This window comes from Rhinoraja longicauda, chromosome 16, assembly GCF_053455715.1.
Source record: "Rhinoraja longicauda isolate Sanriku21f chromosome 16, sRhiLon1.1, whole genome shotgun sequence".
Classification (NCBI taxonomy): domain Eukaryota; kingdom Metazoa; phylum Chordata; class Chondrichthyes; order Rajiformes; family Arhynchobatidae; genus Rhinoraja; species Rhinoraja longicauda.
In genome coordinates, this window is record NC_135968.1 from 30,139,793 (window position 1) to 30,166,161 (window position 26,369).

At 38.0% G+C, this 26,369-nt stretch overlaps 1 protein-coding gene across 2 annotated transcripts in view; it reads left to right on the forward strand.

The window, feature by feature from the left end:
- sec23ip (SEC23 interacting protein) overlaps positions 1 to 26,369 on the forward strand; it is an 87,087-nt gene that overhangs the window by 10,255 nt on the left and 50,463 nt on the right. For both annotated transcript variants that reach the window (XM_078413518.1, XM_078413519.1), the window contains exons 3-13: positions 1,386 to 1,587; positions 2,881 to 3,074; positions 4,558 to 4,647; positions 6,130 to 6,250; positions 6,772 to 6,861; positions 9,828 to 9,969; positions 13,244 to 13,452; positions 17,646 to 17,764; positions 22,410 to 22,559; positions 23,067 to 23,162; positions 25,162 to 25,374. In XM_078413518.1, coding sequence (XP_078269644.1) covers positions 1,386 to 1,587; positions 2,881 to 3,074; positions 4,558 to 4,647; positions 6,130 to 6,250; positions 6,772 to 6,861; positions 9,828 to 9,969; positions 13,244 to 13,452; positions 17,646 to 17,764; positions 22,410 to 22,559; positions 23,067 to 23,162; positions 25,162 to 25,374 — 1,626 coding nt within the window. The remainder of the gene's footprint in view (positions 1 to 1,385; positions 1,588 to 2,880; positions 3,075 to 4,557; positions 4,648 to 6,129; positions 6,251 to 6,771; positions 6,862 to 9,827; positions 9,970 to 13,243; positions 13,453 to 17,645; positions 17,765 to 22,409; positions 22,560 to 23,066; positions 23,163 to 25,161; positions 25,375 to 26,369) is intronic.

Sequence of the window (26,369 nt, forward strand, 5' to 3'; positions counted from 1 at the left end):
CAATGTAGGTCCACTGAATAGGAATTATCTCACAGCTAGTGTATAAAAGAAAAGTAATTATCTATTTTAAAAAGCTCCATGTCCATCTTCAAAATTAGATTAACAATATTAGTTCCACTGAAGAAACCTTCAACAGGATTTAATTAAGATAATTATTTTTTGTAGCTTATCCTTTGGGACTCATGCTAAGATAGTTTTAGCATTCAATTTAAATGCAAGTCTACAGGGCTGGTGTGCGTAAATACCTAATAAATTACAAGGATAATTATCCTCTACACAAATGAGAAAAAAAAATCAGTATAATTACCATTGTTGCTTTACTGACTTGTCCAGGTTTGAATGATTGAACATTTGATAATGAAGGTTAGTTTAATTTTACATCTCGCTCCTGTGACGTCTCTGCTCTGCCTCCTAACTATTTCAACAAGTCTCCATGATTAGCAAACTTTCAATTCACACATTGAGGTGGCTTTTGTGCATAGCTTAGTTCCTTTACTCGATCATTAAGAAAGGTAGCAAGGACAGGCCAGGGAACTGCAGGCCACTGAGCCTGATATCAGCCTGTTGGGAACATTGTTGGAGGGGGTTTCTTTGGGACAGGATTTACCAGCATTAAGAGGGGCACAAATTGATTAGGGACAATCAATATGGCTTTGTGCATGGGAAATTGTATCTCACAAATATGACAATTTTTTTGAAGAGGTCACCAAGAGGGTTGTTGAAGGCAGGGCATTGGAGTTGTCTATATTTATTCCAACAAGTCCTTTGACAAGGTCCCGCATGGTGGGATTGTGGAAGATTAGACTGCATGGAATGAAAGGTGAACTTGTCAATTGGATTCAAAATTGGCTTGGACGAAGGAGTCATAGGGTAGTTGTGCAAGGCGGTTTTTCTGATTGGAGGCCCGTGATCAGTGGAGTACTGCAGGGGCCATTGCTAGGTCTAGTGTTGTTTGTCATCTACACTAATGATTTGGATAACAACGTAGTTAACATTGTGAGTAAATTTACAGATGGCACCAAACTTAGTGGTATAGGTCGACTGTATCTTGCTCTCCATGTTCTCTGGGTGTTGCTGTTCAAACTGGAATTTTAAAAAACCCCAGCTTTACAGGAACATAAAGAGCATAAGTTGATAACAGATTTGTTTTTGATGCAATCTGCATTGCGAATGCAGTTTTGTCGCCTACCGTTATCTTGGATAAATTGCCCCAAACTTAGCACTGCCGCAAGTTAACGGAAGAGCAGGTGATGAGCAAAATTAGCCCCAGCTTTCATTCAAAGAAATTACGTGCGTGTCTGAAACTTACAGACTTTCACTGTCAAAAAATATTGTAATTTAAGTCTAATACTTTCAAAAATGACATATCTATGATTTTTTTTCAGGCACCTTTTGGGCAAACTGCATCAATGCTTCCTCCTCCTAAACCTATATCCTCAGCATTACAACCTTTGCTGAGTCCTCCACATAATTTCTATGAGCCGATACGACCCCACTGGTTCTACTGCAAGATGGTAGAGGGAAAACCAATCTGGATGCCATTTAGTTTTCTGGACACTGCGAACCTTGAGGAAGTTTATAACTCTGGTGAGTATGAAAAGAAGGTTGAATTCCTTCTTTCTATTCTGTCTGTCTAAATTTCAATTTGGAATCCTTAACAGGGATAATTATGTAATTGCCTTGTGTAAGAAGTAAATTTATTTTTGCTTTGCAGTTCATTTTTTATGTCAGTTATGTTTGCTGGCATTTAAAACACACTTAATGCAAGTGCAGTAAATCTTTTGATTCTGTTGGCAATGTTGACAAACTGGGATCTATTCATTGGCAGATCTGTCCATTTCATAAAGACTATTACTTCTGTGAATATTTTTCAAATTTTTTTTTTTTTCAATTTAATTTTTGTTCCATACACTACAATTTATTCATGCTTAACACAGGGTTGTGTCTAATTTGCGATATATTTTGTATTTTCATTGTATTTTGTTAGTCAATCATCTTTTGTTTTGTAGATTGCAGTATAGGAAATGGGAAACAAAAGATGATTGACTAACATCGGAGAAGATATAAACAAAAAGCTAAAATACCGGAGTGAACTTCCAAATGAGAAAGCCTGAATATCTATTTCAGTCTCACCAGTTGATAATTGGGCTTCCTTCAATCTTAAACAGTTGAGCCACTCTGTCTGTTTCTAAGAAGAAAAAATAAGTTAATGTGGCTGCCCTGCTTGTGCCAACATGACATTTCACAAAGTACACTACTAACTGAGCCAAATTATCCACATGCTGGGAGATTAAATGAGATCTCTACATAGAAAGTATTTTTACTTGTCATCCTAAGAACACCACACGTAAGCTTTTTACAACCTTTAGCAGGAGCTCCAGCCACCAACCTGTTGGATGCCTATTTTATCAGTGTTTTTATATGAATAAAACTTTTTGGAATTTATTTTGAATTTTAGTTTTGTTCATTTGAACGTATGTCCCTTTGTTCTGTCGTTGGGATTTTGTTTGAAACTTCTGACTTTATATTTTTCTGAAGTGTTTACTGTCCTTAAATATCTTTCAGCTATTTTGCATTACAATTTTAGTCATTTCTTTGTTATGAGGCTTTTTCAAAAAGTCTCTGGGATACCTGCTTTCTTTCATTACTTTTGACCAATAAGTGTGGAGATTGTTTTTATGCTATTTTTTGTTTCATTATTATTTTTAAAACTTATAGGACTTGCTCATTAATAAATTGTCAAGCAGTCTTTCCCTTATTTGTTGTATAAATATTTTTTTCATTCTATTGTAGATTATATTAATCATACTTTATTCCTTGATGCTATTGTTGATTGTTGGTACAAAATTTAAAGAGACCTAACCTGGTTTACACTTGCAGTACAACCAGACCCTGAAAATGTAGTTGTGTCAAGTGATGGTGGTCGTTATGACATTCATTTATATGACCGCCTGCGCAATGCTGTGTATTGGGATGAGGAGCCAACTGAAGTGAGACGGTGCACATGGTTTTACAAGGGGGATGTGGACAGCAGGTTTATTCCTTACTCTGAGGATTTCAGTGAGAAATTGGAGGTACAGTATCCAGTTGAATCATATATAGATGTACTCACTTTAATATAAAATTGCTGTTTAAAATCACATCATAGTAATAAATCAAGATTCCAAGATTATTGAAAGTCAATAATACACCAAGTAACCGGAACCAAAAGAAGAATAAAGAAAATTAGCATGGCTTTCTATTTGCAACGATGGTTGATTTAATGTAAATTATTCATGGGTAATGCTGCATGTAAGGTGTTAATGCTCCTGAGAAAAATCTTGGAATAACCAGGTACTGCTGATTCTGGTTTAGAAATAAAGGTACAAACTGTTGGAATACCTCAAAGGGAGAACATGGATAGGTGACGTTTTGAGTTGTGGCCCTTCTTCAGAATAGTCTGAAATGTCACCTATCCATGTTCTTCAGAGATGTTGCCTGATGCGCTGAGGTACTTAATACTAGCCTGGTAAAATTCCCTCGCTTCCTTTCAAATACGTTGACGTTCTTAATTTGTTGTTTGGAATTGGACAAAATTCTCATGACTTGTTTCCACGTGTCTACCAAAACAACTTTATGATCCCTCTACCAATTGGAACTTAATTATTGTGTGGCTCAATAATTTGTGTTAGGATGTACATTTTTCAAGTTCATAATTTGGGAAATTCATTTTCACATTTTGTTTTTATTATATTTATTATTTTATATCATACATTTGTCATGGTTTGAAACCAGTGATCCAAAGCCGTAACAGCAGAAGTGGCTTTTGCTACAGTAGTATGAAGAATTTAAGGTTCTGTATGCATGTCAAAGTCCCAAACTTAGTGGTTGAGCTCTGCTGGCTGTGCTCCACTGCTAGATTTTGCATGGAGGGGAACAGGAAATAAACTGATTCTGCAGTTAGACTTGAGTGTGTTTGGATGTTTCACAGTTCACTTTCTAGGCTCCCTGTTAAACCTGCACATGTGACTGGGTGAGGATCAGCGTTATAGACAATAGACAATAGGTGCAGGAGTAGGCCATTCAGCCCTTCGAGCCAGCACCGCCATTCAATGCGATCATGGCTGATCACTCTCAATCAGTACCCCGTTCCTGCCTTCTCCCCATACCCCCTCACTCCGCTATCCTTAAGTATGTATGGCTGTTTTAATGAGAGGAGTTTTAGTATTTGAGAAAAAGTTCAAGCAGCAGTAAACTAAATAATTTCACTTGTTGAATTCAATGAGTTCATATTTTCATTTGTTTTATTTATTCAAAACTTCAGAGTGGTTTTTAAATAGCCCATGATATTCACATAAAATTCATTTGCGGGGGTGCAATATGTCATTTGAAAATAATTTAAGAAATTATTTATTTCATAATTAACACTAAGCCATTTTTATATTTGTAGTTGAGTTAAAATTGATATTAAAAATCTGAGGTAAGTGAACATTTTAAAGTTTGCGCCTAAAATAGTTTTGAAATCTTGTAGAAAATAAATTGTGTGGTGAAAGCTTCTAACTTTCCTCTCATTTGTAGGGAGAATATAAAAAGGCTGTAACTACCAACCAGTGGCATAAGGGACTCGAATTTGCCAGTGGAGAAACCATTGTAATGCATAATCCAAAGGTACAGTCTGTTTTAAAGTAAGATATCATGAGGATAAAAATTCACCTGTGGCCATAGACCGTACATACTGTAATAGGAGCTGCTGCGTGTTGTGTTCAACCTACAAATATGTTTTCATTGGGTTCCTTGGAAACTGAATCTAAAAGTGCCATTACTATATTATGCTTTTAATGTGTGTGACCAAGGTTAAATTTCGACCCCAGGGTCTATAAAACTATATTGAAGAACATTCTTTAGGAAGACAGAAGCTTGTATCTGTTCAGTCAGAGAAAACAAATTCATTTTGCGGATGTTGCATTTTTATTTACTGCTGCTATTGTCTGGAAAGTTTATCTCCATTATCTGGCTTTCACATTTAAATTTATTACAACTGGCTCATTTAATCCAAAGATTTAATCTTAAACCCAGAATGGAAATGCAGAAAAACTGCAGATGTTGGAAATGTGAAATAAAAACTAAAAATCCTCTATGCATTTACAGATTGGGCAGCATTTATTCAGAGGACCAGAAATAACTTTGAGCTATCATCCTGCTGAACATCTTCAATTATTAAAAACAAATCTTAAATTCACAGTTTATCCATAATGATTTGCATACAGATTTCTGAGGGAGACATCTTACACTTGTAAAGAGGCACTGTTGAACCAATGTTAACCAATCTAGAGTGGAAGATGATGGAATCAGTAGATGTAGTCCATTTGGATTTGTAGCAGGCATTCAATAAAATACCGCAACAAAGGTTGTACATGATAAGAATGCATGGAATTGGGAGTATTGTATTAGTATGTGTAGGGAATTTGTTTGCTAAAGAAAGTTACAATTGGGATAAATGATCATTCTTGGAGTGACAATTGGTAACTCGAGGGGAGAAATATTTGTTGATTGAAATGGGACGGGATGGGATGGTAGGTGGTGAGTAAGTGTGGGACTAGGTTGCAGGGACACAAGAAGAGGGATGGGACTTCATGTGTGCTGAGAGCCAATATGGATTTGATGGGCCCAATGGTGTCCCATATTATAAGGATATATGTGAAATAAGGTTCTCTCTTTATTTTTGGAGGTAATTTGTAAGGGCTAGTCATATTGCCTTCTGACCAGAGAAAAATACAGTTTAATATCCAAGAATGCTTAATTAAAAATAAATGTTGTACTTTATCTTGCGGCTCTTGTTCAAAACCACGACCATTTGTTTTTCAGTGGAGACCAGGATGTGATAGGAAAGTTTGGCAGAACATTAAAACAGATGGAACACTTTCTATATATTGATCGAGAATGAATTCATTTGACACAATGGGACAGATTGTCCAGCATTAACAACCCCATGAGCCCCTTTTAGGGAAAAATATTGAACCACTATATTGAAAGGGACAACAATTTTTCATCTAACTAAATTGTTAATTTCATTATATTGATTACTATAACGTCCAGTCTCAACAATAATTATTTAAGAAATGATAATAAAGCAGTCATGATTGCTTCTAGGTAATAGTTCAGTTCCATGCTTCCGCACTGCCAGATGAATGGGGAACAACACAAGATGGACAGACCAGGCCCAGAGTGGTCAAGCGTGGGATAGATGATGACCATGATGTAATTCCTGAAGGTATGAACCCAATTAAACACTTCAAATACCTCAGAATGATCTTTCCAAGCTAAACTTACTAAACAAAATTGAGCTTTTCAGGTAGCTTGAGCTAAAGAAAACGTCCTTAATGTCCATGGCACTCTAAAGTTAATGATCAGTTCAGTTAACTACATCTCAGTGTTTTGAAGACTAAATACATGACATAATGCTAAGGCAGTCTCGCTTTTGTTTCCAGCAGATATTGCTGATTCTCCAAAAATGCCACAAATTTTTAACTGAAGTGTGGGATTTTGTGTGGCAGAATGAAACTGTAAATATATGCATTTCTGTATAGGGCATTTCTATTAAATGCTTTGACATTTTTCATGAAAGTAATAAGGTGCCAAATATGTACGAAGTTTATTTCCTTTGTCATAGTTAGATCTAAGTTGAGGCAGTGAGATTTTTGTTAGTTCGTGAAGGATGGAATGAATTTCTATGAATTACACTTTTGCGATCATTTCTCTAAAAACAATTGTAATGTCTTTTTCTTAACATAGGAGAGGTGCCACAAATTAATCATCTGGTTTTCATGGCACATGGTATTGGACCAGCCTGTGACTTGCGTTTCAGAAGCATTGTTGAATGTGGTAGGATTATTTTTCAATTATTCTTTCCCTGAATGTCTTTTAATTATTTGAAGCAAACCTATATTTAACGTGAGTATTAGAATGTCGAGGTTCAAATGAACCTGAATCCTTCAACAAGCTGATACAAGCAATAATCTGAGGTTTGATTAGATTTATTCTAATTAAATAATCTCTTAGCCGAATGAGGGCAGCAGTAGTTTGAGGATAGAGAAGAGTATTTTGTATTTGTTTTGTTATTATGAACATATAAACCCCTATTTTCTGTTTCAAATGAATGAAGGATACAAGAAAGCAGTGGTTTCAAAGGTTGAATTCACCACTAATTGTATATATCCCAGACTGAGCTTGATGGTTGTTTGCATGCAGGTGGGAATATAGGAAGAAAGTAGGGTTGAGATAATGATCCTGTTGAATGGCAGAACAGCTTTCAGGGGTTGTGTGGCTTCTGTTCCTTCTGTGTACTTTTTCTGTGCTCTGATTCTCATGTATGACTCTGCCAAACTGTGATAAAAGTCACAGTGAACTGATGTTTAGGCACATTTTTTTTCAAAAACATTGCGCACTCGTTAGTCATAACAAATTTTACATCATGTTCTTCAAATCACTGATTTCCAAGAAACAACAGAACTAGGAAGAGAATCTTGGAGTATGCAGACTCTCATTCAAAAGTAGGAAGAAGACCCGCTGAGTCGTTAGTTCATGTTAGCTGACTTTTCAACTTGTTTATAAATTACCTAATTATCAAATAAATAGTTGCTCCATGGGAATAGAATAGCAGCCAGCTTTACGAGTGTACTGCATTTGCCTATAATCCAAGTAGAACAAAATATTTCTTTGTTTACGTAATGTAATTCATGGTTTAACAAAACCTATTGAATTGGATGATGTGAACAGTTATTTAATATGAAACTATAATTTAGCACGTTACAACATCAGAGATACATTGCTTGCTCTGTATTGGAACTCTTTACTGTAATCATACTTAAATGTATCACCTGGATATCAAATCTGTAACAGTAGGTTTTCTCAATATTTTAGCGTGATAGCCTTATTTTGAAATACATTGGCTTGTTTGATTAGCTATGAATACCAATATAAATCTATATATCAAGTAATTCCCCTCACGCAAACATATATTTTAACTAGCGTAATGGTTTCGGTTTTATTACCATGTTGTTTCGTAAGTTCTATTTATTTAAATATTTAAAAAACATTATGTTTCTCAATGTGAAAATATTATCTATTCAATTAACCTTTTTTGCGCATGTTTACAAACTCTTGAAGCATCTGTTTAACAACTATATTATGTTTGGCCAGATGGTGGCAATGTAACAAAGATGATAACATGAGTAAAATACGAACTGCTGGGGAAACTCAGCAGGTCAGGCAGATTCTAGAGAGTGAAATGGGCAGACAATGTTACTTCATACTGAGAAGTCCTGGCCCAAAACGACCATGTGAGGCCACACACGTGACCAGTCATGTTTGACCTCTGACCCCAAACAAACATTGTCAGCATGACATATAAAAATTCCACTTGATAAACTTCGACATATATGTCATATATACAGTACAAAACAATATACCTGTAATGCTTTCAGAATTAGAAGAGATGTATTTCACAATTTTTCACATTTTTGGTCACACACGTGACTAAGAATGGCCCTGAAGTTCAGATGTTTCAGTGAAAATTCTCCTTTAAATTAAGCATCTTTGGCTTCTGACCACTTGGGTGTAGTACTATTTTCAAAGTCAACCAAAATGACACAATCTATATTCTTCCTGAAATGTCAACACCAGAAGCATATTCTTTAGACATGCATTCCAATTTTATACTGCTATCATTGAGTTCGTCCTCACCTTCTCCATCATGGTCTGGTTTGGCTCAGCCACCAAGCACGACATCTGGAGGTTGCAACGGATCGTTTGATCAGCTGAGAAGGTTGTTGGCTGCAACCTTCCCCCCTCCATTGACGAACTGTTCACTGCACGGCCCAGGAAGCGAGCGGGCAAGATCATCTCTGACCCCTCTCATCCTGGCCACAAAATCTTTGAAGCACTTCCCTCTGTAAGGCGACTCCGGACTGTCAAAGCCGCCACAGACAGACATAAAAACAGCTTTTCCACGAGTAGTAGTTCTACTCAATAACCAAAGTCTGTAATCTCTTTTTTGCTCTGGTTTATTTTCACCCACATGTTTAGACCGTAAAGTTGTATCCTTATTGTTTTGATGTGGTTATGCTTTATTCTTAATTGTTAACTGTATGTGTTGTCATTTGTGAGCAGAGCACCAAGGCACATTCCTTGCATATGCACATACTTGGCCAATAAACTTATTCATTATTCATTCATTCATTCATTAATTCATTCATTCATTCATTCATTCATTCATCTGATGTGGGAATCAATCACAGTAAATGCAGTTCATAAATGAATCCATTGACTATGAAATACTTTGGGCAATTTTGGAGATGGGGTTGGGCTGGGGAGACAATATTCTGAATGCAATGCATTCTGTAATCTTTGTACAGTTTTATGTTGAGCATTAATAAAATTAGTGTTCATATTTCAAATACATTTAAATTAGTGACATTAAACTGTATTCCTGTTTAATAAGGTACTTAGTAATTTTAGTACCTGGTTTATTTGCAGGTTTTGAATTATTTCTGGAGCTCATGTTTTAACAATTGAGCAAATAACTCAATGGCTCGCTTCTCTGGGGAAGTAATGATGTGAAAATATATCCGTGCTACTCCATGACATCCAGTATAGATTTTCAAGCTGTACTTTGCTTAGTGAAGTATTGCTGTGACTAAAAATCCTACTCTTCCAACCTTACTCTTAATGATATAACTTAATATTTTCCCAACTTAATGTTTTTTAAACTTTGTTGCCATCTAATTACACAGACTTTGCAGTATTCATTTACAGTTAACGACTCAGACAATTGCACATTATTTTTTCAGTTGACGACTTCAGAAATGTTTCTCTGAAACTACTACACTCGCATTTTAAAAAAGCAGTTGATGAAAATAAAATCACGAGAGTTGAATTTCTTCCAGTACATTGGCACAATGCTCTTCATGGAGATGCTATGGGAGTAGACAGGTATATTCTCCCACTTCTATTTTGGTGGAAAAAGTTGTACATGGATTGAATTTTAATGTTTTGTCAGAAAATAATTCAAAGCATAATATTATCCTTGTTTAAGAATACGTTTTATAATAATGTTAGTAAAACATGATGAACTTTATGGCCTGTTTCCTTTATCATCGTTACTTTTTTGCATATCTTTCATTCATTGTTCTTTATCTCTCCACATCACCATCTGTATCTCTCGTTTCCCTTATCCCTAACCAGTCTGAAGGAGGGTCTCTACCCGAAACGTCACCCATTCCTTCTCCCCAGAGGTGCTGCCTGTCTCACTGAGTTACTCCAGCTTTTTTGAGTCTATCTTTGGTTTAAACCAGCATCTGCAGTTCCTTACACATGATGAACTTTAAGTTTATCTGTTTTTAGCTCTGGGCATTTCAGATCAAAGACCATATCCAACACCAGCTTTGGACATAAATAGTTATTGGAGGAAAAATATTTATGTTTTAATACTTCAGAAATTTTTCTTTTAATATACTCAATTATCTAAATTTAAAATTGGATACATAACTCAATTTCCTGAAGGTACCATTTTATATTAAGAAAAAGTAACAACATTCTCATGCTAACCATCCTTTCATCTTTACTATTCAACATGTCTTCTGTAGAGGCTGGAATTTTTTATTGCATTTCTAGTTGGAGCAAAGTCCAAGGGCAATAAATGGCTGATGCTATTTGTAAGCCGCACACAAACCCTGGGCTACTGAGCCTTGCCTTGCTTTACTGTTAATAGACCAAATAATTCAATAGATTCTATCAAACATGACGTCTTGAAAATGTGTACTTATGTGCACATGTGTAACGATCCTAATTTGGACGTGTGTGAAACAACAGTTTGAAAGTGCTAAAAGAATAATAAAATTAAGATTATTTTTCTTGGCTAAAATAAATATGTTTTCACAAATATAAGAATTTAATATTATGGAGGTAGTTTGGCAGGATTAAGACTTGGCATCCCTTTTTTTAAATTATGAGTAATTATAACTATGCCCTTATGAGTTTAATACAGGTAGTTCTATTATAATGCAAGTTTTCACAACGCTAACTGGATATAATGTGGTTGATAAATTGGGGAACACTATTGGTATTTTGCAGGGTGAATTGGTTATAAATGTAATTTTGATTAAAAACTGGAGGACCATTGAGGTATCACAAAAAGCTGGAGTAACTCAGCGGGTCAGGCAGGATCTCAGGAGAGAAGGAATGGGTGACGTTTCGGGTCGAGACCCTTCAGACTGATGTCGGGGGGGGGGGGGGGTGGGACAAAGAAAGGATGTAGTTGGAGACAGGAAGACAGTGGGAGAACTGGGAATGGGGAGGGGAAAGAGAGGGACAGAGGAGCTATCTAAAGTTAGGGAAATCAATGTTCATACAGCTGGGGTGCAAGCTGCCCAAGCGAAATATGAGGTGCTGTTCCTCCAATTTGCGGTGGGCCGCACTATGACAATGGAGGAGGCCCATGGCAGAAAGGTCAGACTGGGAGTGGGAGGGAGAATTGAAGTGCTGAGCCACTGGGAGATCAGGTTGGTTAAGGCGGACTGAGCGAAGGTGTTGAGCGAAACGATCGCCGAGCCTGCGTTTAGTCTCGCCGATGTAGAGAAGTTGACATCTGGAGCAGCGGATACATAGATGAGGTTGGAAGAGGTGCAGGTGAACCTCTGCCTCACCTGGAAAGACTGTTTGGGTCCTTGGATGGAGTCAAGGGGGGAAGTAAAGGGACAGGTGTTGCAACCCCTGCAGTTGCAGGGGAAAGTACCTGGGGAGGGGGTGGTTTAGGTGGGAAGGGACGAGTGGACCAGGGAGTTACGGAGGGAATGGTCTCTGCGGAAAGCAGAAAGGGGAGGAGGTGGGAAGATGTAGCCAGTAGTGGGGTCCCTTGGGAGGTGATGGAAATGTTGGAGGATAATTTGTTGTATACGCTGGCTGATGGGGTGGAAGGTGAGGACAAGGGGGACTCTGTCCTTGTTATGAACTGGGAGCGGGGGAGTAAGAGCCTACTTTGAAAAATTGACGAGCAGAAAATAAAAGCTGTCTTGGGGGGAAAAAAATGTCTTGGGTATTTCCATGTAACCTCAATGCGGCAATTCGTCACATTGTCTCTTGAGAACATTAGTCTGTCCTGAAATTGACAAAAGTAGCTTCTGTTAACACTTGTGCAAAGATACTAAATTAAACTGTGTAACACAGAGCCTCTAGTATTTATAGCTTGCAATAACAAAAATAAACCTGTAGCTATTAAAAAAGGTCTTTATTCATGAAAATCCAATGGGAGAAATAACTTTGTTATTGTGAGTTGGAAACTCTACCCTCTAATGCCTTTTTTCCCCATTGATACTGTTTTCATAATACTATTTTATAACAAGGTTTTTAGGAATGCAACTATCACATTATAGAAGAACCACCTGCATGTATGTACCAATAAAACACAGTGCGTTTATATCCTTGTGTGTATTTGAATGTCCGTTCCTTAGCATGATGCCGTGGCAGTGATGGCAACTTCCTACTTTCCACTTTTAATAATGCAGGTGCTGGAAGCTATTGTTCACTTCTTAGGAATAAGTGCTGACAGCATTGCCATACAGGAAATTATGGTTCATAGCAGCCTCTGTGGGGAGAGACATAGATAACATATGAGGCAATAATCTTTCTTCAGAACAATTGATGAAAGGCTATCAAAAATATTGTCTCTTTCTCAGAACAGATAGTTTGACATGCTGAGTTGGGTCAAATGGCCTGTTTCTGCAGTATGATCATGACTGAGTATTTGTAGCATTTTAAACATTTTTATTTCTATCTTCCTGCACAGACAGTTTTTTTGCTTTTGTATCAAGGGATATGGGGAGAAAACTGGAATGGGGTACTGATTTTGGATGATCAGCCATGATCGTATTGAATGGTGGTGCTGGCTCGAATGGCCAACTCCTGCACCTATTTTCTATGTATAAAAGGCTTGTAAATGGCCTTGTCGCAAGCAGTATGAGATTATATTGATAGGATTAGAAGAAGTGAGAGGATATATGCACAGAATATAAGCAGTCTCTGGTGGCCTTTTAATTTTGGTATGTTGTAAATTTGGGTAATTTTAGGTAGAATAGTTTTGATAATTTTTGTTGAAATTTGATCTGGTTTCTGTTTTTATTGAATAATTTTTAATTGTTGTAAAGCTGATTTTGAAAAAGTAACCTTTCTCATTTGGGTTTATTTGCTTGCTTCTCTCTCTTTGCATCAGGCGTATCAAGAAAATCACATTACCAAGTATAGGCCGTTTGCGTCACTTTACCAATGAGACATTACTGGACATATTCTTCTACAATAGCCCTACCTACTGCCAGACCATTGTGGATAAAATGGTTGCTGAAATCAATCAACTTTATGCTCTCTTCTTGAGTCGAAATCCTAATTTCAAAGGAGGAATCTCCCTTGCAGGACACAGTCTGGGTAATAACTACTAATGTTTGAATAGTTTGTGGGACTTGTTGCATTTCCATTCATTATTGTGTTTATGGATGTGTTACTACTTTTGAGCTAATCTAATCAGGATTACTATGTTCTATGCAGTTTTCGTGTCCAGGCAGGTTTGGAATCAGGAAATACTTGGAATTGCCTTTGTACCTGAAAAGTTGAGGATGGATTGAATTTTGCTTTGTCGTTGCTTGCGGGTATATTCTCTTGGTAGAGTGTGAACATTTTAGAGAATCTTCAGTAATTTTTGGGTATTATAGAGCTGCTTTGTGGTTTACCCAACTATATTGCTCTTTCTTTGACTCTCATCCACTTGCTAATTTCTGTTTGCTTAACTCTCTCCCTTTCTCTGGACCCCCATTAAATTCATCTTGGTAGCTGACCTCTATCCATTAAATGGCAATAATATCCTTCCTGCTTTGAAACACAGGAAATGCTCTACACTCAATGTAGGATATGTGATTTAAACTAGCATAAGGAACTGCTACTCATTGCACATGGAATGTCCACTGGGTTCCCACTCGCCTGGAATGAATGTAGGATGTAATCTCTAGTTTTCAGCAGTCTCTGCTCATTGGTGAGGTCTGGAAGGTGACTGAACCCTGGGTAATGTACTACAAAGGCAATGACCCTGCAGAATATCCTAACAAAACGTCAGATGCCAAAGCAGGTTATCAGAATGTCCTCTTGTCAAAGCTGGTGTAAATGTTAGGTTTTCGAACATCACCTGATAATTAGATAGACTTAAAGGAGTGGCGCAGTGGTAGAATTACTACCTTCCAGCACCAGAGACCTAGGTTTTATTTTTAACTTGAGGTGCTGTGTGCAGAGTTTGTACGTTCTCTCTGTGACCGCATGGGTTTTCTCCGACATGCAGGTTTGTCGGTTATTGCTATTGTAGTTTGTTGGCTTCTGTAAATTGTCCCTATTGAGTAGGTTAGAACGGGTGTGCGGGTGATTGCTGGTCAGCGTAGACTTGGTGGCGCGAAGGGCCTGTTTCCACGCTGCATCTCTAAGCTAAATTAAACAAAACTATAATTTTGCAATTGAAATAAAATAATAAAATTGAGTAAAAACAATATTTGGAAATGATTAAAAACATTAAGTTGAAATAATTAAAATAATACTTGCTTAATTAAAATAATACTTTTCTTTGTCTCTTCATCTCTAGAGATAACATTTCCGTTGAAATTAATGGGGCTTTGTATATATCACCAGATTAATATGGTGCAGTTGAAGGTTTATTGATTGTAAGATAAAGCATGGAAATTAGCTCTTCAACCCACGGAGTGCAAGCTGACCATAGACCACCGATTCACATTAGTTGTTGATGGTTCGCCCATATCAATGGTTCCTTTATTGTCATGTGTAGCAGGTACAGTGAAATACATTTTTTGCATCCAGCTCAGCACAACTATCCCCGTGCATAAGCACAATCACCCCGGTCAGTACAGTATGCACAGAACAGCCCACTGAGTCCATATGCAAGAGGTGCTATTTTATAGTCCAGTTGTGGCCCCAGCAACATTAGTTCTCTGTTATCCCATTTTTTTTTCATTCCCGCACTACAGACTAGGGGCAATATACTGGGACTAATTAATCTACAAAATTGCACATCTCAGATGTGAAAGGAAACTGGAGTACCTGGAGGAAATCTACATGGTCACAGGGAGAGTGTGCAGACAACATCTGAGGTCAGGATTGAAATTGGGTATCTGGCACTGTGGCAGCAGCTCTACCTGCTGCAACTGTGCTGCCCTTTCTTACTGCCATCTGTACTGAGGTCCTGCGAAAAGCTTTGTTTTGCATCTATCCAATCAAATAAGATAATACTAAAGATAATTGCAATCAAGCCAAATTCAAGTATAATAGGTAGAGTGATGGAAAAGATAGAGTGCAAAATATAATTCTCAGCATCATAACGTAACAGTTGCAGGGACAAATTCTAATGTTTAAATGAGATAGAGGAGAATCGGACTGTACCCTAGCTGATCTTGAATCTGATGATTTGCACTTTTAATCTTCTATATTTTCTGCCTGACAGGAGTGATTTTTCACATGGAGTGCAGTGTAGTGAGTGATACTGATACTGACTGACAGGTGGTGCTGCAAGTCCAGGGCTTGCAGGTAATACCTGCAAGACAAGAACTTGCTTCGATTCTGAAAGCTGAGTGCCTTCAGTCTCCATCAGAACTGCCTACTGGAGCTAGCAACATTCAGCCATTAAAGAATTCTGGAGGGAAACTCTAGGAACAAATTGTAATACAGAATGCAAATTTTGAAGCAAAAGGAAATCATCCACTTTTAATGGTTGAAATATCGCCTTTTAAAACAAAATGTTCCAAGTCCCATATATTTTGAGAAATTATCATAAAATATAATCTGTATGCAGTTTTCAGAAAGTGGCCTGGTCTTGTTGCTAATTTTTAAATAAAGTTTGAAATTATCGTGAGCGATCCAGCTATCAGCGAGACCAAGTGCAGACTCTGTGATCGTTACTGACTATACTGAGATGTGCTCTTCCAATTCTTTCCATGTTGATGATCACTGAATTTGAACGCTCCATCATTAAGGCTTGCATTAAGCAAAGGCATTAGCCTCAGGAATTACTTTCCTGGCTCTTTCTGCATCCACCTCCACTACACCACCCTATTGATATTTCCTCTTGAAATGCTCCTTAATTACTGCATTTGGTCACCTCCCTTATCTTCTTGTGCAGCAATTTTGTTCAATGACATTCTTGTGAAGTGCCTTGGCAGTCTTATAGATGCCATGTACTTAAACCTTGTTGTCATGACAGTGACACCATTTCACAGCTTGGGATTTGAAGACTTTTTTTGCAATCTTTCTTCATACATTTTAATTGGTATTTGAAATTGAGGTGGAATGATTTCCCCTGAGCATTTACAGAATGGTTGAGCATTTCCAGTCATCCACAATGAAAAGCATTGGGAAGTGAGTACGGTAGATATTAGGTGTTTGGGAATGCATTGTGTCAGAAGGGAAAAGCATTTAAATAAGATAACAAAATAAGAGAATTTATATTTTTGGATGATAAATGAGGTGTTGGGTGCTTTTCCCATGAGGTTATTTGATCACTAATTGTTTTGCATTTACCATCAGAAATTTTCCTGTCACTGGGGGCTTAATATTTTATATTTATTACTGTTCTCACTGCAATATTTAAATATTAAATGACCTGAGTTTGCATATGACCACTATGGTAGAGAAGGAGACCATCCAGCCTCGGAGCATTCCCACTGATCCCAATCCCCACCATCAATTCCCTTGTAACCTAATATTTTTCCTATGAACTACTCCAGATTCCCCTTGTACACCATGGACAGTTCACAGTAGCCAGTTAACTTAACAAACCAATTGAATGGGTATTTCAACACATTCTAATAGTAAGTGCATAGCAAAGAGACAGTCAAGCCTACACTCCTTGAAGTTTGGGAAAATGAACTTTGCGACTTGATCTTTACCCACTGGTGGCATAAAATAATATTAGCTCTTGTTACTAACATAATGGGCATAATACCAATGACAAGAAATGCCTTAAAGATAAGCTTTTTTTTAATGGCCATGTCAGTGTAATTTGCTTTAAATGTTATATTGTATTGAGTAGGTTTCATGAGCTTGCTTTTGGCAAATGGTCTGGATGCTGAGGTACTTTCCAGCTTGATTTCCTTATCTGATAATTCTTCTTGGTCATTTGCAGATGTGTCCGACAAATTCTCAATAATTTCTTTGCTTTTTTTGTGTCAAGGAATTAAATGTGATTTCTGTACATATTTAATGCTTGAAAATCCTTCTGAATTAAAATAATTCTTTTTTCAGAGTGGAAAAAATGATTGTTAGTCAAATGCAGCTTTTGTCTCCTGATTCTGAGTGTCCAAGGCAGTCATAATCCATTAGGTTAGATTTCTGAATTAATTGGGTAACTGACTCCATCTTCTAGAGCTCAGGAATGTGTTTTGTTTGCACACTACTTAAATTATAGTATGAAATGCACTTTAACTTCTGTCACAATTCTAAAGTAACATTGGTGTATAAATGTTGCTGTTCAGTTTGTTTTGTGAATGTTGACTTTTTCATAGGTTAAATTGAAACTCAACCTCTAAGATTTTTTTTGGGGGAAATTTACGTCACTTCTAATTTTTTCTCAGGTTCTCTGATCCTTTTTGATTTGTTGGCCAATCAGACGGGTGGCTCTTTGGCTGGTGGTCCCACTCAATCAGCTCCTAATGGGAATGTGAAAGATTCTACAAGCCCAGAAGAACTCCAGGTACCTTCATGTACAAACAATTGATCACTTACTGAGCCAATTTTGTAAATCTGTGAGCACAAGTTTTTATATGGTCAGAATCACTAATGATCAGTTTGGTGTATAATATCTAATTTTGGGGATTTATTCTTCAAAGAGACATAACACCAAATGGTATTTTATTTATTTAATATCAAATTGCTATTAGAGGTTTATTGTTGTTTTGATAACTGGCCTAACCTTTGGCAATAGTCATCCTCAAACCTAAACATCACAATGTGTTTTTGTGCCATCTGTTTGAGAATTCGCATGCGCGAGAAAATCCTCTTGCATGCGAATTGAAATAGATTATTGTGGGATTCAACAAAATATCACTGAAGGATTAGTAGACACCTGTTTTTCCACACAGATAGTCTTCTGTTATTTTTTTTGGAACTGTTAACAGTAGTTAGTATAGAAACACAAGAGGCAATATTTGACACTGCCATTTAAAAACTGAGATTCTAAAAGTTTCTCAAGAAAATGTTGGCTTTGCTTTTGATTATAGGTCATGCTTTATGAATGCAATAGATTTTGTCAGAGACCAGTAGTTGTTTGTAAATGAGGCCTTTCAACCAAAACTATTTATAGCTATTTTATGTCACAAAGAAATACATTTTGGATTTGAAGACCATGACTTTTGTCACATCATATTTTAATTTTTTAAACATATGAAATGTTACGTTATATATTTAACTTTCAAAACATTGCTCTAACCGACTTAATTTGTAAATGTATTGTATATTTTGTGCATTTGTATGAAACCTCCATATCACAAATATCCAGGTGTAGATATTTTGATAGTAACTCACTTCTGCAATACTGCCAAAATATCAACAATTACAAATTTTTAGATGATTGATATGCGTGAACATATATAATCGAATTAAGATGTATCATACCTACCCCAGTCATGGGACTTGGTTGATAGTTAAAAAGGGTACTGAGAACACTTATGTTGGTCGAAAACTTTTGATCACATTTTGCATTCTATATTACTGTAAATAATTGCAATTAAATGGTTAATGGTTAGAAGTAAGGAATTGGGAAACTTCCCAGTGGTCTAATAAGCGAGTTCGGTATCTCGACCGCGCATGCACAGATCATAGGTCACGAGCGCTAAACATTCTCGCTAGCTGAGCTGCTGCGTGTATACAGACCTGGGTTTCATCCGTATTTTCCAGTTTTGCCTCTTCGAGGTAATAAAATGCTGCTTTCAAAACTATTATAACTTGTTAGATTTCATCGGTCATGCTTTCACCTTCTTCCTCAATTAATCAATCCACTGACATTTACTCAAGCGACTGCCCTTTGCAGCCTTCATCCACCTCGGTCTATTCCCTTCTAGTTTTGTGTAGTCAGTAAATCCACATGGATATTAGATAAATTCACCTCATCCAAGCCATTGATAGGAGATGTGATGTAGCTGATGCCCAAGAAATAAGCGAGTTAGGTATCTCGACCGCGCATGCACAGGTCATAGGTCACGAGTGCTAAAATATCTCGCCAGCTGAGCTGCTGAGTGTATGTTAACTTTATGATTAACTTTATGAACCTGCGTTTCATCCGTATTTTCTAGTTTTACTTCTTCGAGGTAAGAAAATATTGCTTTGAAAACTATTAATTAGGTGTATTTATGGTTCATTTGTAAAAAAATACGATGATTGTGTAGGTTTTATTGCTTTATGCTTCGGTGAGCGAGATTGGGATGATTTTCTTTTGCATTGTAACTTGTACCGGAGATGCTCTTCAAGCGGGAATATGTTGCACTTCCGAAACCGTGAATTATTCTTGGTTTTCTCAATCGTTCTTGGATTGTTGGAGATGCAAAAGAAAAACAAACGTTTGAGTGAATGAATTGCTGCTTTGTGCGGTTACTTCAGTCCGCAATGTCAATGGATGACCACTGTAAACTTGAAGCTGCTGTTCGTGCAGCGATTAGACAGCTGCAGAGATCAGCATCCAGCGGAGCGGTTTGTCTGATCAAACCCTCCCTATAATATTACCCAGAAACACATCACTCCGGCAGACACAAAATGCTGGAGTAACTTACTCCAGGCAGCATCTCTAGAGAGAAGGAATGGCTGACATTTCAGGTCGTGAGCAGCAATTCATTCACTCAAACGTTTGTTTTTCTTTTGCATCGCCGACAATCCAAGAACGATTGAGAAACCAAGAATAACTCGTGGTTTGGGAAGTCCGACATATTCCCGCTTCAGGAGCAGCTCCGGTACAAGTTACAGTGCAAAAGAAAATCGTCACGATCTCGCTCACTCACCGAATCATAAAGCAATAAAACCTACAAAATCATGGTATTTTTTACAAATTAACCATAAATATACCTAATTAATAGTTTTCAACGCAGTATTTTCTTACCTCGAAGAAGTAAAACTGGAAAATACGGATGAAACGCAGGTCTGTATACACGCAGCAGCTCAGCCGGCGAGAATGTTTAGCACTCGTGACCTATGACCTGTGCATGCGCGGTCGAGATACCTAACTCGCTTATTTCTTGGGCATCAGCTACGTCACATCTCCTTTCAACGGCTTGGATGAGGTGAATTTATCTAATATCCATGTGGATTTACTGACTACACAAAACTAGAAGGGAATAGAATGAGGTGGATGAAGGCTGCAAAGGGCAGTCGTTTGAGTAAATGGCAGTGGATTGATTAATTGAGAAAGAAGGTGAAAGCATGACTGATGAAATCTAACAGGGTGATTTATGTTATTGTTTTCCTTTGGAAGAAATAGAAATACAAAACATCTGTCAAATGGTAAGGGACTAGGCTGTATTAATGTTCTCACCTTCCACCCAACCAGCCAGCGGATCCAACATATCATCCACCAACATTTCCGTCACCTACAACGGGACCCCACCACTGGCCATATCTTCCCATCCCCTCCCCTCTCTGCGTTCCGCAGAGACCGTTCCCTCCGTAACTCCCTGGTCCACTCGTCCCTTCCTACCCAAACCACCCCAACCTCGGGCACTTTCCCCTGCAACCCCTCAACTCCATCCAAGGACCCAAACAGTCTTTCCAGGTGAGACAAAAGTTAACCTGCACCTCCTCCAACCTCATCTATTGCATCCGCTGCTCTAGATGTCAACTTATTTACATCGGCGAAACCAAGCGCAGGCTCGGCGATCGCTTCGCTGAACACCTGCGCTCGGTCCGCATTAACCAAACTGATCTCCCGGTGGCCGAGCACTTCAACTCCCCCTCCCATTCCCAGTCTGACCTTTCTGTCATGGGCCTCCTCCAGTGCCATAATGAGGCCCACCGGAAATTGGAGGAACAGCACCTCATTTTTCGCCTGGGCACTTTGCAGCCCAGTGGTATGAACATCGACTTCTCCAACTTTAGATAGTTCCTCTGTCCCTCCTCCTTCCCAGATCTCCCTCTATCTTCCTGTCTCCACCTATATCCTTCCTTTGTCCCGCCCCCCTGACATCAGTCTGAAGAAGGGTCTCGACCCGAAATGTCACCCATTCCTTCTCTCCCGAGATGCTGCCTGACCTGCTGAGTTACTCCAGCATTTTGTGAATAAATCGATTTGTACCAGCATCTGCAGTTATTTTCTCTTGCCTTATTGGAAGTGTAACAGGGGTTCAAAAGCTAGATTGTACAACACAGAGTTTGAGTAGACTGGACCTATACTCTCTGGAGTTTAGAAGGATGTGAAGTGCACCCGCTAAAACATAAAATACTGAAAACAAATACTGAAAACAGATTAACATGGTAGACTGTAATTGTAACAACGGGCACTTAAAGAAATAGTAAAAGCTCTTGGTGAAGAATGCAACATAATGGCAAAGAAAGGACATTTGTTTGCTACTCGGAAATGGTGAATAGATAAAAATGGGTGATTATTAATCTATAGTGTGCTGAGGATAAAGTCTCCAAGATACAATTTCCAAATTTGCGATAAACAAATATAGGTGAGAAAGCAAGTCCTGAAAGGAGATAAAGGTATATAAATAGAATAACTTAATTGGTAAAGATCTGGCACTGAAGTACATTGTGGGGAAAAATGTGAATTTATGTGAAGCATTCTCTGCGGGCAGTTAGTGGTGGGATCACATTGAGGTGTTGCACAATGATGTGTTGGATGCTGAGGCTTTTGGATTAAAAGGTGAGGACCAAGTTATTATCCTTGTTCCGTATGTGGGGAGGGGGAGCAAGAGCAGAACTGTGGAATACTGTGGTGAGGGATCCATCAGTAACAGCAGGGGGGAACTACGTTCACTAAAGAAAGTGGACATCTTTGATGTCATAGAATGGAATGCTCACGTTGGGAACAGATGAGGCAGAGAAATTGAGAGTAAGGGAGTGCGTCTTTACAAGAGGCGGGGTGGGAGGATGTGTAGTCCAGATAACTGGGAGTCAGTGGGTTTGTAGTAGACTTCAGTCAATTGTCTGTCCCTGTCATGGAGATCAAGAGATCAAGAAAGGGGAGAGAGGTGTCAGAGATAATCCAAGTGAAAGTCTTCTTTTTTACTTAATATTATAATTCTCTGCATTAAATATGGAAAAATGTTTTCCTGGTTGTCTCTGTTTAGCCTAGTTAAATTGGAATATTTATTTTGTATGTGAAAAAAACCATGTTTGACGTTCAATTGAAGGACCAGAATTGTCAAGATGTTGAAGATTTCGATGAACTGAAGGATGAACAAGAGGATGAATTCCTGTCCTTATCAGAAGCATTGGAATCACTCAGTCTCTCTGAGTACCTTGCCACTTTGGAAAAAGAAAAAATAGATATGGAATCATTAGTAAGTGTTTTTCAGTTCAATATATTATAAAGATTTTTTTTCCTGGACCAAAAATAATTTAGTACAGTTTCTAATCAAAACTTCTATAATATTTTTTGAGTCATGTAATTATATTCTGTTTAAATATTTTCTAGTGTAAGCTTCACCTTTGTAGATCCACTTTTAATGATATAGAGCAATTTAAAGATCTCTTCCCTCCTCATCTGGTGCCTGACCTGCTGAGTCCCTCCAGCAATTTGTGTTTTGCTGAAGATTCCAGCATCTGTAGTCTCTTGTGCCTCACAGTTGTTCCTCTTTTTGTTGCAATGTAAAGTTACTCTACTTCCCACCGAATCTCTGTCTAGTATTGCACTTTACACTGTTCTCCTTAAGGACAAGTATTGAAACGTAACCATGCTTATTAGTGGTGCTGCAGTAGTAAAATCAATCTCTGTAAAAAAGATGGATTAATGTTTTGCATGTCACTCTTCACCAGCTCAATACATCCTTTGCTTTATTTGTTTTTAGCTCATGTGTACGGTGGATGACTTGAAGGAAATGGGGATCCCCCTTGGACCAAGAAAGAAAATTATTAATTTTGTAAAAGAGAAAGCAAATGAACAGGTAGCTTCATTTCCATAAAGGTGCTTGAAATGCAATGTCTTAGCAATCAGCAATTAAAATTATTATTTTGTTCTTCTGAACGCCATGTCTGCCTCTGTGAAAGAGAATCAAAAACTGATATAAATAATATTTAAAAGAAACATAGGTGCTGCATTTTGCACTGCTATCTGCATTCAGCTTATTCTTTTGATTTAAGTTTATATAGGTAAGATGCAGCAAGGACTGCTCTCGTGGATAAAGTTTCTGATTCCCATTGTTAAACAATAATACTGATAAAAAGTGGCCATTGTCTGCCAAGGGTGAATAATCCACAGGCACTTGCTGTCTAATGTGTCACAAACATTGCTTGTGGTTGAGGAGGCTTCTGAAAATGGATCAGGCATTATCGTTACAAAGCCATCAGACCAAAAGATTAGGAGCAGAGTCAGTGCATTTGACCCATTAAGTGCTCTGCTCATGGCTGATTTATTTTACCCCCTCAAACCCATTCTCCTGCCTTCTCCCTGTGATCTTTGATACCCTTACTAATCAAGAATGTATCAATCTCCGCTTTAAAAATACCTTATGACTTGGCCTCCACAGCCGTATGTGACAATGAATTCCACAGATTCAACACCCTCTGGCTAAAGAAATTCCTCCTCATCTCCATTTGAAAGATCCGTTATTTTTTTCTGAGGCTGTGCCCTCTGGTCCTAGACTCTCCCACTACTGGAAACATCCTTTCCACATCCACCATATAGAGGCCTTTAATTATTCTATAGGTATTAATGAGATCTCCCCCCCGCCATCCTTCTAAACTCCAGTGAGCACAGGCCCAATGCCATCAAATGTTCCTCAGACATTAACTGTATCATCCCCAGGACCCAATCAAATGCCAACACATCCTTCCCAGTCATAGAAAATAGATGGTTAATTTTGCCACTCTTGCAAATCATTCCATTCATGATAGGGTTTGCAGTTTAGCAGAACAGGATCCCACTAGAGGGAGGTTATCTTCTGATGACATAGGTTTATTATGACTCAAGAAACTATGATATGTAGAAGCTTGCTTTGTGCAGAAGTTTGAAAGTGCCTTGTCATCAAATGTTTTTTCTTAATTTGAAACAAGTAGCACTAGTATGATGGAAACTAGGAAAAGTTGAGACCAATTAAACATACATAATTTAGTCCAAATTTTGTTGTGGAGGCAAATGTGTTCGTACGCACAGGCAAGCAATATATTCTGCATATGTGGACAACATTTTATCTTGGATTTGACTTTGTTTGAAACTAATATTTTGCATACTCTGTTCAATTTCCTATGTACTGTATGAGTGTTGCCAGTGTTTAGAAAACAGTTGGAGGGCTCAAATTTGTGACCTCTATGCCAACAGTTCTGCTGTAATTAGCAAATGAAACCAACAAGTAATTTTGTGTGCTTTAGAAGCAAAAGTGTGTGCTTTAGTTTTTTTGACTAAATGAGGCAGAAAAGCATGAATAAATAAATTGTGTCACTGGCTTTGTTGATATGGGGCAAAGGGCTAATTAACTCAATTTTTGCAGTTCCTGTCACTGATGCTCTTGTATTTCATCTCCTTGATGGATTTACTTTTTAATATAGCACTAAGCTGTTTGCATAACACATTCGACAATTATCTTGTATTATCACTCGAACTGCTGCTCTCCAGTTTTTGATTTATTAAGTTGAAGACCAAGTTTGAGATTTGAATGCCTGTTCAATAATTAGGTCTTTTTTTTTTCCCCCAGAAAATTCAATTAGATATTTTACAGAATCCATTCTTGTACCACTGTCCACCCAAACACTCTAAAAAAATTGACCAACGAAGTTTCGTTTATGTTGAAATCGTTTCCAGAAAACCGGCTGCATAAGACTAATGTTTACTGAGTTTACTAGTGAATCAATTTTAGTTTATGCTTTATTTCTACCTCAACTGTGTTCACTAGGATTGTTAGAAATTTAAAAAAAATGGTGTTGAGTTTTCTTTCCTTATTTCAAAAGGCAAAGAAAAAAGCTGCAATGGAGAAGGCAGCACTAGAAGCCCTGAAGAAAACACAGCAAGAGGCATTACAGAAGAGCAAGGAGGAAGCTGTTCACACAGGCTCATTAGCTGCAGAGAAGCAGGGCACGTTGAAGAGAGTACTATCATATGGTAGAACCGCCACTTCATCTGTCAAAGTGCATTACGAACATTTTGAAGCTGGTGCTGGCCAGGTAAAGGAAATTTAAAAGCTTGAGTTTGGCAGTTGGATTTTTTTTTGGACACTGAGTAAACACATGGAAGATGATTGTGTGGGTGTCCGTGAATGGGCATAATTTTATGTTTCCCTGGGGTCTGTTTTACAGCAGCACATCTCCCTCCCTCACTGCCTCTGTCCGCGGCGCTGATCGTGACTCAGCCCGTCAGTGAACTCCTCTCGTACATGACTACCTTATAGTTTACCGGCACCTGCCTTTATACAGGCAGAAATCAGCCGTTGAAATAACCGCCGGTGAGTCCTAGTCAATAGCACGGCTCCCAAATTCAAACTACAACCAATGGCAGTGGACTAAATCAGAGCGACCCCCCCCCCACTCCCCCTTTGGAAGCAAAGCGCTATCAGCCACAGACTTGGCGCGCAAAGCAATACACACAGTGCTACTGGCTGCAGACTTGGCGCGCAAATGTAATACACAGCGCTGCTGGCTTGGTACGCAAAGGTTTAAACAAAGCGCTGTCAGCTACAGCTCTATGGGCTTTAAATATAGCGCTACTGGTCACAGTGCTATGGGCTTTGAACATAGTGCTATGGCCATAGCACTGTGGGTCACGGACTGTTCGGGCAAAATTCTCATATTACAGCATCTTTTGAAATTATCTCACCAACCTAAACTTCAGTTAGATCACTCTTCAGCCACCTATTTTTTGAAGAGAAGGATAACCTTTTCCTACTCTTGAGAGCTGTGAATACACTTCCATGTTGTGGAACCAACGTTTGACATAAATTAAATGTCATAAATTTTACATCCTTAAAAACCACCCTGACGCTTTGCATTTTAGTTGCTTTGTTAACCTGCATATCAACTTCTTTGTTTCTTATCACCAATTAATCTCTTTGAAAGTTTAAATCATGTAGTGCAATGTAATGGTTAACCCTTTTATTCCTTTTAATATAGTGTGGACCTCACACTAACTAGTTTATGGAAATTGTTTTGCTTTTTATGAACTT